The sequence below is a fragment of the Schistocerca cancellata genome, chromosome 1 (genome assembly GCF_023864275.1).
Source record: "Schistocerca cancellata isolate TAMUIC-IGC-003103 chromosome 1, iqSchCanc2.1, whole genome shotgun sequence".
NCBI lineage: Eukaryota > Metazoa > Arthropoda > Insecta > Orthoptera > Acrididae > Schistocerca > Schistocerca cancellata.
In genome coordinates, this window is record NC_064626.1 from 409,562,328 (window position 1) to 409,582,149 (window position 19,822).

The 19,822-nt window shown below is 37.1% G+C and overlaps 1 protein-coding gene across 1 annotated transcript in view; it reads right to left on the bottom strand.

The window, feature by feature from the left end:
* LOC126175714 (dihydrolipoyllysine-residue succinyltransferase component of 2-oxoglutarate dehydrogenase complex, mitochondrial) overlaps positions 1-19,822 on the bottom strand; it is a 74,008-nt gene that overhangs the window by 28,532 nt on the left and 25,654 nt on the right. The window contains exon 6 of the mRNA XM_049922650.1: positions 5,463-5,571. Coding sequence (XP_049778607.1) covers positions 5,463-5,571 — 109 coding nt within the window. The remainder of the gene's footprint in view (positions 1-5,462; positions 5,572-19,822) is intronic.

Consider the following 19,822-nt stretch of genomic DNA (forward strand, 5'->3'; position numbering starts at 1 on the left):
GCCCAGGCTGTGCATCAGTACTCCAAAAGAAGATGGACAAGTGTAGTTACCTGTTCTAAGTGTTCTGTCAATAAAGTGCAGTCTTTAGTTTGCCTTCCCCTCAAAATTTTCTATATTTTCTCCAATTTAAGTTGTTTGTAATTGTAATTCCTTTGTATTTAGTTGAATTTACAGCCTTCAGATTTGACTGATTTATCATGAAACCGTAGTTTAACAGATTCCTTTTAGTGCTCATATGGATGACCTCACACTATTCATTTTAGAGTCAATTGCCACTTTTCGCACCATACAGATATCTTTTCTAAATTGTTTCGCAATTTGTTCAGATCTTCTGATGACTTTACCACATGATAAGCACAGCATAAACTGCAAACCAACATAGATGGCTGCTCAGATTGTCTCCTAAATTGTTTATATCAATAAGGAATGGCAGAGGACCTATAACATTACCTTGGGAATGCCAGAATCACTGCTGTTTTACTCGATGACTTTGTCAGTTACTATGAACTCTTTGACACGATATCACAAAGCGAATAACATAAGTGAGATGATATACCATAAGCACGCAATTTCACTAATATCCGCTTGTGTGGTACAGTGTCAAAAGCCTTCTGGAAATCCAGAAATATGGAATCAATTTGAAATCCCTTGTCAACAGCACTCAACATCCCGTGTCAGTAAACAGCTAGTTGTGTTTCACAAGAATGATTTTTTCTAAATCCATGTTGATGAGCATTGACAGACCATCCTCTTCGAGGTAATTGTAATGTTGGAACACAATATATGTTCAAAAATCCTGCTTCATATTGATGTCAATGATATCATCAGCATATATAAAACTGACATAATCAACAAAAATACACTTTTCTAATACAACAACAGGGTCATTCCATGTCAAGTCATCCAGGCCATGACACACATTATTTAGTTGTGAACTGAGATTTTGTGTACTTTTTTTGTGTCTAATATCATGAACTTTTGCCAATTTTTATTGCTGTTTATACATTCTGTTGGTAGCAATTGCTGAAAGTTTGACGCAATGCGTAACTTCAAAGCGAACTGTAAAAATCTGAAAACTGGCTGCAGTTTTTAAACAAAAAATGGTATGCTGACAGTTTATTCCCTGAATATCCTTTCGGACATGTAGTTTCTGAAAACATGCTTGAATTGTCCAATTAAATTGATTTAATTTTACTGTTAAATTAGAAAAAAAAATATTTTGGACAATTGCCCCGCCCCTATGGAAAACACTGAAAAAATTAGAAAGTGATCTATAAATAATAAAGTTTCATCAACAAAAAATCAGAATGAGATTTTCACTCTGCAGCGGAGTGTGTGCTGATATGAAACTTCCTGGCAGATTAAAACTGTGTGCCGGACCAAGACTCAAACTCGGGACCTTTGCCTTTCGCAGCCAAGTGCTCTACCATCTGAGCTACCCAAGCATGACTCACGCCCCATCCCCAGAGCTTCACTTCTGCCAGTACCTCATCTCCTATCTTCCAAACTTGACACAAGCTCTCCTGCGAACCTTGCTGAAAAGATGGTAGAGCACTTGCCCCTGAAAGGCAAAGGTCCCTGCAATATATGAAACAAATTATAAAATATGGGGCAACTTGTACATTGTATGACACAAGGACACTTTCTTACCTCTGCCATAACCAAATTAACTCAATGTAAAAATACATAGCATTTGGTTATAATATTTAAGCATTTTGTCAAAAGCCAATATAGTCAACACTGCACAAAATTCTGGTGCTAAAATCTTCATTCCAAACATCATTATCAGGCCAACAGAAGGATGGGGATGGTCCATGTGGATGCACGATCCTTCTGTAACTTCTTCTTCTTCTTCTTCTTCTTCTTCTTCTTCTTCACAATTCACCTTCTCAAGAATTCCCAAATACAAAGAAGAGTCATATGCACATGCAACATAGCAGGTGGGCTGCATTAATGGCAGAAGTGCATCTGAGAAATCATGCAAGATACTGAAGTCTGTATCACAGCTCAGCCTTTTTGCTCCAATCTTGGTTGGTTATATTGGTACAATGTGATGCATATATCGTGTTCCAGGAATTGTTTTTGCACTTGTGAAGTGCTGAGAAAGATATTGTCTGACTTGTGCCATTTTATCTTTTAAACAAAGAGAATTGAAATACCGTGCAGATTCTTGTGACAAAATTCAAATACTTGTGAAGCTGTAAGTATTTGATCTTTATACACTCTTTGCAAACTTGTTTTTGTGACAAGTCTTTTAACAGTGCCACCAATACCATCACAGGGAGATTTGCCATGGCTGATAGCAAAAAATGACCAGCTGCACTTTATGTTGAAGTTGTGTTCATGCTAGTAGAAATTTCTGAAATTCTTACAATTTTTATATTGTGCAGCACAACCATCAGTGAAATATTCAACATATGCAAGATGGATTACAGGAAATTCACACTTTAAAAAATTCAATACAGTTTTCTGAGTCTGGTACATCAAGGCAACATTATGTTCTAGATCATCAGAAACAATACAAATACTTTTTGCATGCAACTTTTTGTAATGTATATATGGACAGTGTGAAGAGTGCAGCTGTCATTGTTCCAATGGTACCCCTGTACTTCATCTTGAACAACAAAATTGAGATTTTCACTGAAATCCATTAAAATTAACACTAATCCTTCATCAGTGTTTCCTTCTTCATTTTCAGATAATCAGATTGTGACTGAGAAATAAAAGAGTGTGGACAATTTGCTTAATTAGTGTGTCACAGAATTCAGATAGAGGAGTGATTCGAACACTTAAAGTCATCTTCTCAGTTGATACCCATTGCCTGTACTGAACCAGCACATCAGGATCATAGTCTTCTATTTCATTTTCTAAGTGGGTTTGAAGCTAATAACTGGTGGGGCATTTTTTACACAGACGAAGCATACAGTCTCGGTTATTTATATCACATGTTATTATTTTAATTACATCTAGGTATGTTTCTTTAATAGAAATGGAATTTAGAAACAATTTATCATTCTGGTGGTAAATGCACACACATACAGTATGTGTTCCTGATGACCCTGCAAGTATACACTGTTTTGGTCAAAGAAAAGCAAATTTTGAGACTCCTGCTTTGTCTCTAGGATACTTTTTTTGTAGAGGGAATACAGTTCAGTTAAATTACTTAAAACACGAAGCTTTTGTTCATAGATACTTTTGCTGGTGCTCACTTTGTCCTTTTCCCTAGGCATTATTCTTGTGTTTTCGTCATCCAAATAAAAACTCTTTACTTTTTGCACTGTATCACGTGGCAATGTCTTTCCTCTTTTCTGCTCAGCCATCGATAAAATATCCTTCTCCATTAAAAGAGCTCTTGCTTGTTGTACCAAATATTCAGAAACCTGAAAATTGCAACTGACTTTCTGTCAAGACCAAGTTGGTGGCACAAAAGTAACTGAATTTTTTCACAATTATTTGCATATTCAATTTTCTGTTTGATTTTGCCCATGAGTTCATCATAATGTTTTGCCTTTTCTTCCAGTTCTGTTAAATCACTGTCAGGGATAGTGCTTGCGTCAGCAGCCAGCTCAACTTGATATGTATGTGAAACTTTAGTTTTCAGAGCCCCAGCTGCAGATTCCAATATTCGCTTGGCTGCTACATACCGACTATGCCGAGCAACTGAATGCATCTATGCAGGAGATACTCCTAAGCTAGTTAGCTAGTACCGAGCACAGATTTTTCAGGAGTCTGCACCTTCACATTACTGTCATTTATATAGTCTGGTTATGAGTTGCCACTTGCTTGTTTTTCATTAATAAGTTTGATATAGGCTGGGCAAATTTTCTCCCCAGGAATAACGCTAAAGCCCTTCATTTTGAAGGTCTTTGCCTTTTCTAAACTAATTTCATACAATCCAGATGAAACAGATCATTTATGGCACTTGAAGGGATCACAGAAAATTTTCTTATGTGGAGGGAATCTGCACAGGTACCGGTCTTTGTGTTTAAAACACACACATGAAACACTTAAATCACAGTATGAATGTTGCTTCGCCATAATAAAAGTTCTTGTTCTTCGCTGGTCAGTTCATCTGCACAAGTCAGGGCATTATCACATATATCTTGCAGATAGTGTCCAAGAAAACACTGCCTTCTTGTATTTTCCATACTGCTTCAGTCATAAAGGCAATGTTTGTTGTAAATAATTCAAAAGATGATTGGTGTAACCTAAAAAGTAATTAAATAATGAAAAATTGTTCTATCCCATTATTTCGTTACATAAGTATTTCACATTATCATTGTAACATTAGGAGACCTATTTTTGTTTTGGAATGAATAGTTAAAAACTGCAACAATTGAATTTTTAACCAATAATTGACTCTGGGTACAACTCAATACAAGAACTCAGAACTGTATGCTCAGTGAACACATGACTCAAAACAAAGGGACTGGATGATGCAATCCATGTAGTGACAATAAAACAATGTTCTCAGATATGATTTGTTCTGACGGAAATCCAGTGTAGCCAACTTCAGCAATTTAGTGGTGACATGGTAGTCATTAATTAGCAACTTCAATATTTCTTTTACAATAACATTGTTTTTCACACTTCCCATTATTACTACAAACTGATTCTTTTTGTGTGATATAATGGAATATTTATAATAATTTTGTAAATTTTTCAGGTATCTATGAGGGGACAATACCTTAAAAAATTGTAATGTCCATGCATGGATTTTGTTCAAAAGAAATTATTTACAATTTTTTCTGAGATGTAGATGATGGATATTCACTACAAGAAGCATGACTACAAAAATATAAACCTTCCTCTTCAATTAAAAAAAAATTTCAAGCTTCCGCTGGAAAAACTGTAGGAACTATAGCATTTTTAAATTTTAAAGGAGCTCATCTATGAAAGCCTGAATTCCTGAATCTATATAATTTCTTTTTATCGTAAGTGAAAAAGTAATTGACCTGCAACATTTACATTTTGGAAATATGAATATATCTAGGTAAACTTCCACTAGCCAAAATTTCAAGGATTTGCGTGATGATGGGTGTCATTTCCCAAAATTTCTGGATGTTTTGACGTGGAATGATCCAACAGAACTTGTAATGCTGGTGCAGATTTCAGTAACTCCTACCACTCTTTCCCCAAAAAAGAGTTATAAGGCTAAAAGCACCATAGTTACGTTTTCACATATTCCTTCATAGTTATAAAATAGAAAAACCATCAAAATAGAAAAACCATCACTTCAGTATTAGTTCATTCTCTCAATTTTCCAACACTAATGTGAAGTTTCTCACTTTTTTCATAAATAGTTATCACTAGAGATGCATACAAAGTTGCTCAGCCACTATTGTTCACTGTGATCACCATGTAAACTTTCCGTCTTTCAATAAAAATGTGAACAACTACAAGGAGCATAATATTTAGCTTCTATAATCTTTTGTCAACTTCTGTAAGTTGCATCTACATACCAGTTACTTTGAGTTTAAACAACTTCTGTCCTGCTTTAACTGTTGCTCCATCTTCCACAAACCGCTCTTCTATCACACCAGCCGCTGGTGAAGGAACAGGCACTGATGTCTGAAATATGGAACATAATACAGAACTAGAGATGATGTGTAGCTAATCAGTTACACACTTTGCTGTTCAATAGCATAACAATGTCAACCAAGACATAGTAGATACTGTTTAACATGTTCATTTTTATATTACATGTGATGAATTTATATAGTAACAAGTGCTTTTTATTGTATTGCATGTTGGATTCTGTCTTGGGATCTTCGGATGACTTTTATTAAAGAAATGTTAGCAAAAGAGCACTAGACAGAAGCCACCAGGTAGTACGTCAACAAGTGGCCATGAAAGCCTTAACCATTTTGAAATACATTTATAGTCCAACAATAGCATAAAGGATGATTCATCTAACCTGTTCCCTTTACATGTTTCAAGGATGTGACGCCTGTGATTTTACGGGTGCACTTTCTCAATGTTCTCATCATTCCATTCCATGTTCTTTTGGTTCCCACATGCCTGAGTTAAAGCAGAACGAGGATAATGGAAAAAATAAACAAGGATAATGGAATGTAGTCGAATTAAGTTGGGTGATGCTGAGGGAATTAGATTAGGAAATGAGACACTTAAAGTAGTAAAAGAGTTTTGCTATTTGGGGAGCAAAATAACTGATGATGGTCGAAGTAGAGAGGATATAAAATGTAGACTGGCAATGGCAAGGAAAGCATTTCTGAAGAAGAGAAATTTGTTAACATTGAGTATAGATTTAAGTGTCAGGAAGCCGCTTCTGAAAGTATTTGTATTGACTGTAACCATGTATGGTAGTGAAACATGGACGATAAATAGTTTGGACAAGAAGAGACTAGAAGCTTTCAAAATGTGGTGCTACAGAAGAATGCTGAAGATTAGATGGGTAGATCACATAACTAATGAGGAGGTATTGAATAGAATTGGGGAGAAGAGAAGTTTGTGGTGCAACTTGACTAGAAGAAGGGTTCAGTTGGTAGGACATGTTTGGAGGCATCAAGGGATCACAAATTTAGCACTGGAGGGCAGCGTGGAGGGTAAAAATCATAGAGGGAGACCAAGAGATGAATACACTAAGCAGATTCAGAAGGATGTAGGTTGCAGTAAGTACTGGGAGATCAAGAAGCTTGCACAGGATAGAGTAGCATGGAGAGCTGCATCAAACCAGTCTCAGGACTGAAGACAACAACAATAACAACAACATGCCTGACTTTCTCAGCAGAGAGTGTAGTTCAAGTATTGCTCATTCATTCAATGGTGCAGGCATGGTTCTTAGTGGCAGCAAGTTTTTGCTGTGCCAGCTCAATTGCATCCAAATGGTTAGGATGGTTTGCTCTGTGACAAAATTACGCATGAGCTCCCTTGTGATTTAAAGAAAGTGATGTTCATTTTACAAAAGGAAAGCACCTAACAGTAATGCAGTATATCTCAATCCTGCATACAAGTGGAGATCTTGAACTACAGCCCAATATATCAGGACTCTCCCGACTATCAACAGGAAACTATTTCTTAAAGCAGATTGAGATAGAAATAGGGAAGAGTTGGAAACAACAACTAGTTATAGTGTGCTCTCAGAGATGCAAGAAACAAAGTGGAAAGGTGTGGTGCACAAAAACAGGCTAAAAAGCAACAGTGTAAATTGTTATGTTTAAAATACACCATACATAATAGAAAACTGTGTCCTAAAAGCTCCAAAATAATGTTATTTTATGTAAGATGAACTGTTTGCTTTGTTATTTAATTATGTACATAAAAGGGTCAAGTTGGTTTTTGGGAAATTTAGGGTGTGTTCTTTTCAAGAACAAGGATATCGGTAAATCTCTTTGTGCATGTTAATGAAAGAGCACAGTATTACACAGCAGAAGATGTAGATTTTCCTTAAGATGATTGTTAATATTACATTAGGAACTTTTCAAGTAGTTTGAAATATGGTAAAAACAGCCAGGCTTTTTAGTACAGTTTTACTTGTTATAGCTTAAAAGCCAATGTTTTAAGATATCTTAATTTGGTCTTTAACCTAATTAAATGTAAGAAAGTCAACAACAATGACATACCCGCCCTTGTTGTAGCTATACAAATTACACTTTTATTGAATTCAACCATATGCTACTTACCAAAATTCAATACATAGTTTAAGTTTTAGAATTTAGAAAGTATCTGTTTTATTGTCCTGAAATAAAAATTCACTTGATGACTCTATTAAATTATGAGATACAACTGCTAATCAGAAGTTACATGGAGGTGAAATATTTAGTACTGCCAATAAACACACATAAAAGTACACGAGACTAGCCTAGCTTTTGGAACTATTAGTTGCTTCAACAGGGAGGAAAGAGGGACAAGTTGGAGGAGGTTAAAACAGATGGGTAGGTTTCTCAGGTTCCAAGATGAAAGAGAATCTGTGGTGTGAGTGACAGGCTCCAATTTGGTTACTTTTAGTACCAAAGAGAAAGCGATCTGCAATGCAGCAGACAGGAAAGCAGGAGACCCCAGGCCATTCCATGAATAGGAAGCATAGATTCTCTTTATTGAAGCTCCAAAAGCAATTCAAATACAGTGCACCTTGTTTGAACCTGAAATGACTTCACTGTGATAAACATGAATTTATTGATAAATAAATGTTCATTTCACCATGAATTCTTATTACACCTTGCTTGACTGCACCACTATGATTATCATTATATTACTGTTGCTTTCTGGAGAAACAAGATTCATTGTACCGGGACAAGTGATTGGTGGCAGATTAGAGGGAGAAAAAAAAAGATAAATGACAAGAATTGAACACAATACAGATAGACTCCTACTGCCTTAACCATTTGCACCAACACTGCAGCTTGATGGTTGGTGCTCTCGTATTCTATTCAACATGCTTGCAGAACTTTGAACCTCAATTTCTAAAAATGCCTGAGATGTGCAACTGAAGTCAAGCAGGTTATATTTTCTGCACTTGAGGATGATAAAAATCATTCAAAGCTCCCATTCAATCATGCTACAAATCCAACTTGGGGTTTTGATCAATGTCATGTGATGAATTTTAATGGCTGCAGTCAATTCCAGGTTTCTGGTCCCAGAATTCACTTATGCTAACTACATACAACGTAAATATTGATAGTCAAAATATTTCTTCAAAGGGCAATACACTCACAATGTTACAACACTTTAAAGTTCAAATCTGAAAGAGGGGTCCTCGTCAAAGTACAAACCCTGACATGGAAAGCATGTTTATTATGAACAGCAACCATTACAACAACACATAGTCAGAACAGACCTGAACTCCTGGATGGAGAGAGTTGCTCTTTATACAGATATCAAATATTCTGGAATATACCAAAATAACAAACACAAGAAATTTCAAGAACTTTCCAAAAATAGTAGATACTAAATAGCAAACAATTGCTGGTGGCCGGGTATGAATTGTCAATCCACAGCATACCAGCCTGTGACACTAACTGCTCTACCACAATGCCTGCACCATTGCTTACGGCATTTCTCCCTCTCCTGAAAAACTGCAACCCACTGTTTCATAAGTTCTCACTTGAGCCGATTCATTATCTTGGATCTAGATCAGGTCTTCAGTTTCCTTGACTAGTAGACCCCATACCTGATACCGTATTTACTCGAATCTAAGCCGCACTTTTTTTCCGGTTTTCGTAATCCAAAAAACCGCCTGCGGTTTAGAATCGAGTGCAAAGCAAGCGGAAGTTATGAAAAATGTTGGTACGTGCCGCCACAGCTAACTTCTGCCGTCGAATATATGTAGCGCTACGCAGGCATACTCTGTAGGCACAAAGATAAATACTGGCGCCAAAACCTCTGCGTCAGTAAATAAATTTAAAAAAAAAAAAGTGGAAGACGAGTTTTTTTTCTCCGTCGCGAGTTTCGACCACTGCATTTTCATATATTATCTAACGAAGTAAATACAAATTCCGTATTGTTCATCTTCGAATGTAGCACAATTTCAGTGTACTACGAAAATCTGACTGGCAAGACTGTTTGGGATGTTTGTCAATATGGCCAACACTACGTTCTGAATTTTTTCCTATCTGTGAGAAGAGATGGTTGCTAATAGGAACCTGATGAAATTTGAATCACATACAGTATTCTCTTCACCATAAGAATAATACGGATATAAACATTTTGCCGTGTATTCTTTCGTGTTTGCTGCTCTCTCATTTAAATCCTGTCTGCCTAATAAACTACAAAACTAGAGTGAGACAACAGCAAACGCGGAAGAATATACGTATCGTGTCATGTTTATATTCGTATTATTCTTATGCCTAACAGCGATACAGTCAGAAATGAAGCACGGCAAGTGACTAGATTTTTAAATCTAAGATGACTAATTTCTGTGCAGAATTTGATGTAATAAAGAAGCGGCCGCAAAGATTTTCAAACGGAGGAAAATTTTCGCCTAACTCTCGTTCAGAACATGTTCTATCATACGCAGTCTATTATTTGATTCTTGTTGATCATTATCAAAGAAAGCAGCAGTGTAAGTAACAACAAATAGCAGTCTCTTGCAATTGTTTCGCTAATGAGACGATTCCTCACTTTTTTTTTAATTGTACGCGGCAGTAGCGCGCACAAAAGCAAGCCATGTCGTGAGCCGCGACAGGCCGTAAACACGCACTATCAGAATGCGACAAACAATGCATGACACAGTGCAGTAATGCATTTTCAGCTTAAGAGTGACGTAAACACCTATAACAAAGAAAACGGCACTTGTCAGCTCAAAGCAAAATAAGCAATCGATTCAAACCAGACGAAGCACGTGAAAAAGGAAGGGCACCCGTATAAATACGGACGGAGCGCCTGACGCATAGCAATGGCTACGTAGTAAAGCTTAACTGCTAAGCTTACGACTCGAACCAAACTACTGTAGCAGTATCGTCATTCATTCGACCTAAATTGTGTCTCATATTAAATGGACCAACTTTGTTTCGATGTGGAGGTGTGGCCTAAAACTTTTCTCACCTCTTGAATTTCGAGTCTCAAACTTCAGGTGCGGCTTAGATTCGGGAAAATTTTTTTCCTTGATTTCGAGTCTCATTTTTCAGGTGCGGCTTAGATTCGAGTGCGGCTTAGATTCGAGTAAATACGGTATCTGTCTCATGACTTGTAGAACTTCATACAGAGAACATGGACGGCCTCTCTGCTATTTTGTCTTCTTGATGAAGGGTCAAAATCCTCAACGTTGTATGTGATGTTGAAAAAGTAGTGCTTTAGTAACTTTTCCGATAGCCCCACTTTCTCCATACATGTAAAACTTCCATCTCTTGAGTCATTCTCCTGGGTGCCCAAGGTCCAACTGTCTTGCTTCTTTGGTACTGGTAATGATGGGTTTCATGTAGGCATCCTGAGTATTATCTAGATGAAACGGGAACAGTGCATACATTGTCATTTTGGCCTTGCAACCATAGAGCAGAAAAAAACAGCACAAAGCATGAAGTGTCTTGCTTTGCTGTGTTGTATGTGAATGTCACAAAGGACAGTACTCTATTCCAAGCGCTCTGTTCGATATCGGCGTACATTGAGAGCATATCCAGCAATGTCTCATTAAAGTGTTCTGTGAGGCCTCTGGTGGTCATCCTGTGAATGATGTTGCAATGTGAAATTACCACTGTCTCTAGTCTCAAATGAAAACTTTTCTATGATCAGATATCGTCATACTGGGTGCCCTGTGCTCCTGAATGATGTCTTCTACAAATAACCTTGCAATTTCCAGAGCTTCAGCAGACAGCACAGTTTTGGTGACAAAATAGTGACTCCTAACTAGGAGGCTTACTCCCTCTGTAGAAGAGAGAATTGGAGACTATCAGAGTGGCTTTAGAAGAAATAAGACCACAACTGATCAAATTCACATTATGCATAGTGCTTGAAAAATGTTACGAACATCAAACAAACATACGTCAGCTTTATATCGATCTTAAACAACCCTATGATAGCATATCAAAAGTGACATTCTGGAATGAATACCTAAAAAGCTCATTAAACTTACTATGACGACCCTCAGTGAAACCAATTGTAAAGTAAAAATATAGGGCAAAATCTCAGAGAAGTGGAAGTGAAGAAGGTACTGAGACAGGGTGATGATATCTCCTCACTGCTATTCAACCTCTACCTAGAAAAAATCATAAGTCAGACAGAGATAAATAGAGGGGGAACCATATTTAATTGTTGACTGCAGTACCTAGCCCACACACATGATGTGGCGTTACTCACACGAAACACTGCTGTGCTGGCTGATGCCTATCAACAACTGGAGAGAGGTGCAAGGGATCTTGGTCCGATACTCAATGTTGAAAAGACCAAATATATGGCAATGACCAACCAGCAAAACCTACCAAATCTCGGAATATCCGATAAGGAGTTTGAAAGAATGAGAGACTTCAGGTACCTCAGATTGACTATCATGGAGACCAATAACATCAGCAGCAAGGTGAAAGCTAGAATAGTAGCAGGCAACAGAGGCTACTTTGCCACATTACCGATGGTTAGGAGCTCATTTCTAACAGGAAAATCCAAAATCCTCATATTTATCTCTGTGCCTACAAAGCATGCCTGTGTAGCGCTACATGTATTCGACGGCAGAAGTAAGTTGTGGCGGCACCCACCAACATTTTTCAGAACTTCCGCTTGCTTTGCACTCGATTCTAAGCCACAGGCAGTTTTTTGGATTACAAAAACCGGAAAAAAAGTGCGGCTTATATTCGAGTAAATATGGTACAACATTAGTTTAACTACAGAGTTATCCATTAGAAGTATCTACAATTACATGAACTGAGGGTGTGTACACTAAACTCAGTTTTCCCCTCAGTTTTTTCAATTCTGGCATTCCATACAGTGCTCATGACAATGGGAGTCAGAAAAATGGGAGCTGCAGTGTGTTTTGAGGTTGCAGCTGTGCTGCTTCTTTAATCCTTTCTAAAAAGTAGATCAAGGGTTGTCTATTTTCTTCACAACAATACACAATCATAAGTCATGACGGGCCACAAAAGTTTCAGTTTCTACATTAAAACATCGTACATCGCTGCCTTCCCCTGAAGCTTGGGACTGAAGGATTCGGTACATCAAATGCCTGGCAGAACTATTTGGTAAAAAAGAAGTATCTTGTAACCTGTCTTACCACCAATTTAGAATATTTTGCCACATCTGATATCAGATACAAGTCTAGCAATACTTTCAATGTTATGGAATTGTGGTCTTTTACAATTTACTCCCTCTAAAACCAGTGGAAAATATATCAGAGGAAAAAAAAGAAAGAAAGAATGACAGCCCTTTGTGTTAATAGTGACAGCTACGGAAAGTTGCTGCCATTGATAATGGGGAAAATTTTATACTCCCAGGTGATTTACAAACCACAGTGTGCACCTATGATTTTATTAGCAATCCCTGGTTGAATGCTAAAATTTACACAAAATTTCTTAGGAGCTTAAACACTGAGATGGTGCCACAGACAAAAAGATCATTCTTATTACTGGCAGATGCCCTGCACACCAAAGGACTATCGCACTGGGACACCATAGTAGATCTACTGGCAGTGCTGCAGTCTGTCAGTACAGGACACCAGCAGAGACAACAGAGAAATTTCTTCAGCCTGTGCTCAGCACCGAAATGAATGTAGAAGAGCTAGTAGCTAAGCTTTCGGTGCAGCACTGAAATAAAGAGAATGGAGGCAATGTAGTAGTTCTGGGTTCATTATGGGCTCATGCTGGCAATATCCTGGAGGAACAACACCAGACTGACAAACACATATCCATTCTTCCTTATGGATGCACCTGATCTTGACTTTACAGATTTCTTGCAATGCAGTTCACAACCAAAAGAACCTCTAAAAGCCTTCCTCCTCTTCTGTAATGAATAATGAATGCATTAGGTATTAAGGTAGCGGGGGATGAACTGTGCTTGCAGTGAGAGAGAGATCTGCTGAGTGTTTTGTTAAATATCGTCGCTAGGCAATGAAAACCTCGTAACTCCATCTGACAATGATATCCACGTAACTTCATTACCAAATGTAGAAAATTATGCCATATAGGCTGTTGAAACCTTCCATCTTCGAGTTGAACAGTGTTGCCATCTAGCGGCAATAATGAAAACCTCACATCTCCAGCGATACGTAGTTTGTGCTGTAAACCTCGCATCTCCGATAATCGCCATTGTTAGTGTGCAGGGCGAACACATACTCCGAGATTTAAACGTTTTTTGACGTGATAGTAACTTTTTTGAGTGACAGACCCAACACTGCTTTACTGCTACAGGTACGTGTTAGTATTTATAGGTATTTATGTATTGTATTTTAATATACAGAATTAATAATGACCTCGTTAAATACAATGTTGACTTACGAGTTTTTCATCGCGCGTAAAGCAGACTGCGCTCGGTACATAGGAGGTTCTAATTTTAGAACTGAACAGAATCCTATACATTCTACAGTAACTACTTTGTTTTCAGCTATGGGTAAAAAGAGTAAATTCACTCTTCACCTTGTGAAACAAGCCGACAACGGATCATATCGTATAAAATCACCAGAAGATTCTAGTCATGTTCCTCCTTGTCCTGCACCAAAAGAAAGGGTAGACCTACAAAATGAAGGTAAACCGTAGTTTATATTGTTGTAACTGGAAGTAAGATCCTTGTTTGGAAGTTGAGGTGATTAAATTATTTAAATGTATTGATGACGTTATGGTTTACACTACAGATAATGCGGAAAAAGAAGCCAATACAGAGGCGAATTCCACTTCTGAGTTTGAAAGTCTTTTCGAACACAGCAGCGAGGATGATATCTCCAGTGGCAGTAGTGATGCGTACGATCCAGATAAAAACAAAAATGACCATAGCAGTAACAAGAGCAAGGAAGACGACGATGACAAAGTTGATGTGGGAGTGAAGAGTACTAAGCAGCGCCGTAAAAGGAAAAGCAATCAATCACTTCAAAGTTTGCAGAAAGAAAAACGTATGAGGGGACAGGATTATTTAGGAATGCAAAAAGATGAGTTTGGCAAAAAGAGACCAACAGTGAGCAGGAGCAGGAGGGAAATGAAACCATGATGTACTTGTAAACATTCTTTCTTAAATCGGAACAAGAATTGCAAGGATATTACAAAAGAGCAGAGACAGCGAATATTTAATCATTTCTGGCAGGATATGTCTTGGGGTGAAAGAAAAATTTTTGTTAGAAGCCATGTCTACTAAGTTCCAGTTAAAAGACGCAGAAATAATTCAGAATCTAATAAATCTCATCGTTCTAACACACTATATTACAATTTTGTAGTAGAAGGAAAGAGAAAAACTGTCTGCAAGACTATGTTTCTGAATACTTTGTGCTTAGGCGAATGGAGTGTCAGAACATGTGCATCTAGTGCATCAGGAAGAACGCTTGCAGAAGGGCCTCAAATGCAGGAGAGACCAGCGAAAGTTTCAGGTGGACGACAATCAGCATTAGATTTTTTTGCAGAGTTGCCGAAACTGGAATCGCATTACTGCTGTCGTTCTTCCACAAAACTCTACTTGGAACCTAACTGGCAGAGTAGATCAGAACTTCATAGGGAATATACACAATTTTGCAAGAAAAGAGGACAAATCCCAGCTGCTTACAAACAGTTCTGCGAGGTATTCGATGAAAATAAACTTAACTTATTTTCGCTTAAAAAGGACCAGTGCGATCTTTGTTGTTCTCACCAGACAGGCAATCTCTCAGACAATGAATGCTCTTTGCATATGGCCCAAAAAACTGAGGCAAGGGAAGCGAAAAATAGTGATAAATTAGGATCAGCTAGAGTGTTTACAATGGACCTTCAAGCACTTCTCCTTTCTCCCAGACTAAAAGCATCTGCACTGTACTATAAAAGCAAACTGAAGGTCCACAACTTTACCATCTATGATTTAAAAAGTAAGGATGGTTATTGTTACCTTTGGCACGAGAGTGAAGGTTGACTAACAGCTTCGGAATATGCCAGTATACTCGTGCATTTTATAGAAACGTACGTCCAAAATGATTCAGAAGCTATTTTCTATAGCGACGGATGCACGTACCAGAATCGAAACTCAGTCATGAGTAATGCAATGGCTTATCTCGCCAATCAGAAAGGTATTACAATAGTGCAAAAATTTCTGGAGAGAGCTCACACTCAAATGGAGTGTGATTCTATGCACTCCATCATAGAAAGCAAGTTAAAAAACAGACACATTTATACTCCTGCTGGCTATGTAGAAGTTGCAAGACAAAGTCCTAGACCTTATGTTGTCAATTATTTGGACCACACGTTTTTCAAGTCCTATGATAAACTCTCGTTGTATTCATCTATTCAGCCAGGATCCAAAATTGTGGATCCAACAGTGACTGATATCAGGTGTCTCAAGTATGATCCCTCCGGAAAAATGGAATATAAATTGAAATTCAGCGATACATGGGAACCACTTCCAAGAAGCATGTCAAACATACCCAGCTCACTTACAGTGCCCCCTCTCTACAGTTCACCACTAAAGATCAGCGCAGAAAAGTTTACGCATTTGCTACAACTAAAGCTGGTCCTTCCTAAGAATGTGCATTCATTTTATGACACACTGCCTCACATTTGTAATGAGTGAACATGTCCGTGCATAAAAAAATGCAGCCGAAATTAAACTTGTTTACAGCCACCTATGACTGACTGTCAGTGTAGCAGCAATAGTAACAATAATAAATGTTAATAAACTGCACAAATGTTTACAGTAAGAAAAGGTTAATTAAAGCCAACAACATTGTTTCTATGTTTTTTAAACACTGCAATTTATTAACATCCAGATTCCAATATTTTGATCAAAGTGAAATTATTCATTTCACTTTATATATGTAACAATGTATCGTTACAGACGTTTCATAATACACAAATAATGTAAAATTTAAGTAAGTTTTTTTTAAAACAAATTCATTTCAATTCTTAACCGTGCACTCGTTACATGCCTCTTATCTCCATCACTACCAAAAAAATAACTGTGAAAACCTCGTAACTCCAAAAACCAGCAGACAATTTGAAGTGCATAATAAAGTCTTATGTACCAATGACCGGACCCATATGGTGTAGCAGAAACCACTACATTTAACTAATCAGGTCCTCATGTGATTTCTATAATTAGCTTTTTGTTTCTCCTGTAAAATTTGACCAATTTGAGTTACGAGGTTTTCATTGCCTAGCGACGATATGATCCCTTAAGTTGCAAAATACTTATGTTCGTGTGTAGAACAAATCCTTAACTTGAAAAACTCGATGAAATATTTGCATAGTACTTCAAACAAAAGTTATGCCATCACATTTGTTGACTTTAAAAAAAGCACAGAAACAGCTAGAATTATTACAAGACTAGGCAGCAAAAATAGGATTAGAAATTTCATTTGAAAAAAACAAAATTTACGGCTCACATCAAAGATGCACCTTCCGATCTCAAAATTGGTAATAACTACATCTCTCGAGAAAAAGAATTTAAATATTTAGGTGAATGGATTGCAGAAAATTGTAATGAAAAGAAATCTGTCAGTTCAAGAGTCCAGAAATTGGAGATGGCATTTCAGTTAACAAAAAACGTTTACAACAAAAAGAATCTCTCATGGAACTGCAAAATACAACACTTCACAACAGTAATTAAACCCGAAGCTCTCTACACATCTGAGACACTAAGTCTTCAACACAGAACACTAAAAGGGGAATTAGAAGTGAAAGAACATAAAATAACAAGGAAAATCCTAGGACCAAGAACTAAAGATGGTGTGCATTATCCAAAACCCAATGCAGAAATATATAAAAATATCTCCAAAATAACATACACAATGCGCATGAGAAGAATCCAATTCAGGGGGCATTTAGAAAGAATGGGCTCAAACAGGTTACTGTAAAAAATCTGTACATTTTTAAAGAACAAAACTACAAGACCAAACTAGTACAAACAGACAGAAGAAGACCTGAGAGAATTAGGGCCTCCAAATCTACATGACAGAAATTAAATCAGAAAAATCAGAAGCACACAGAGTTTTGAGGAAGAAGAGAGAAAAACTAACCGACATAGGTGGTCTGTGCAATGAAAACTAGCCCATTAATTGAGTATGAAGGAATACAGAGTGAAGAGGAATGCCAACAAATGTTGATTACGCGTGGTCCTTAGTGATCCCACCGCAGAGAAGAAGGAGAAGTAAAATAAGTTTTGAAACATTCATCTCTCTCTCTCTCTCTCTCTCTCTCTCTCTCTCTCTCTCTCTCTCTCTTTCTTGCTCCTTCCAAAGTCGATTCTTTTATTCTGGAAATTTCCAGAATTTGTTCCAACACTTTTTTTTTTTAATACTAACGAGATGAAACTCTTGTCAGTAGAGTATGCTGGCTGGAAAAACAAAATTACCTCTTGATCTCTGTTATTGGGATATAAAGGATAACATTGAAGGATAAACAATTACTTCTTCATTCTGGATGCTGCCCTTAAATTGAAAGCCCCAATGGTGACTTTACATGTGACCTTAAAATGAATGCCTACTGAGTTAAGGACAAGTGTGCGGCACTAATATATATTTTATTATTTGCTAGTGCCAAGTAATGTGCATTTGTGATATGGCTAAAAAAACTCTTATACAGGAAAAAAACCCATTTAAGGAAATAGGATTTCCATTTCCCGAGTTTCTTTAAAATGTAATGTAATGTGTTCGTAGTGGACCCACTGTGTGCATGGTTCATCTCATTCTTCTGTTGTTAATGCACTGAATTCCAGGTTTTGATGCCTGGCAGAGCACAGGATTTGCTATTGCATATGAGTCGAAGTCTTGGCACCTTCCACGTAGGACGGTTTGAGTTAACTAGACGAAACCTCAACCACATTTCATGAACACCAAAAATCAGTCAATGGAACTGAAGCTTCAAATGTCAATGATATTCATCAAAAATCTAATGCTCAAACCTGGGATATTACACCAATGGTGCAGTGATTAGGACTGCAGACTGTCCACTACTCCTAAATGAAATAGAGGATAGTCATAAATAGAGTTTTGCGTCAACTTCTGATGAAGCAAGCTGGGATCTCTTTACTTCCTCTCATTTTGCCATCTGCCGCCTTAAATTCATTTTATTTCCATTTTCACCTAATTACCATTAACATACATGAGTATAATCTGCATGTCCATAAAAGAGAAAGTTTGGCCTTCAGTCTTAAAGAATATAGCACCAGATCTAATTTTGTGCTCGGTTTTGTGTATTTAATCAATTTCCTAATTTATTTCAACTATTCCTAGTTAATACTTTTGTTATAAGGTGAAATCAATAATTGTTTTGTGACTTCTATTCTATTGTTGACGTATAAACAAATATAGATTCTGTACTAATTATAAAAATTTGGAAGAATAACAACTATCATTTGTAAAGTATTTATTTGGATCTATTCAAAAACATGTTAGCAAAGCCAGCCCTTATTTAATACCAAAGTAATTATGAGGTTTGTCTAAAGTATGGTTTGTGTAAATATATCTGTTAATTTTATTATTTAAACAAATAATTTGGCCTAACCTTTGTGGTAGAAGTAACTGTTTCACAGGAGGAATTTTTCTATATATTCAGTTAATTGAATAAGTATTGTTTGAATTGTAATTTCTGTAAATTAAACATTGAACTGTGTATAGTTTCAGAATCTATTATTGTGAAATATATAAAGTCTCGATTTTTGGTCCCGAGACAGTCAGTCCATGGTCGATTTTCAGAGGGGAAATCTGTATCAGTTAGAGCAACAATAATGCAGTTAAATTAGTGTAAGATCAATACGCCTTATGTTAAAACAATGACAGAGTCTGTTCAATAGTGCCACATGTACCGTATTATTCTGTAAGAACTGTGTGGTTAGGTTTTTTACTGCTCATAGGTGTTCAACGGTAAACCATTGTAGCAGTGTGCTGACATTTGCCTGCAAACTATTAATGAGCCTTATCAAAAGTTAACTAATAATGAACTGGCCATATTAACATTGTAATATTGAGGGGTTGTGAACAGCGAAAGAAAGTAAAGAACTGTGAAACACAACTGTCAGCTACATCATTTACAGTAGTCCATGTTGAACTTCCATCCCTCATTTTTAAGCCCGTTAACAATGCAGTATGTCGGCACCGAGGACTATCAACGAAGAAATAAAGCAGGCGAACGTCACAAACTACTACTGCTACTGCTGCTTCTGCTGTTGTTACAGCCAGCACTTACAAAACAGAGTAAGCAAACTGAGATCATCAAACTTTTCAATAGCCAGCACACTGCTAACAGACTAACATAGTTTCCCACCTCTAAGTCTCAGGAAC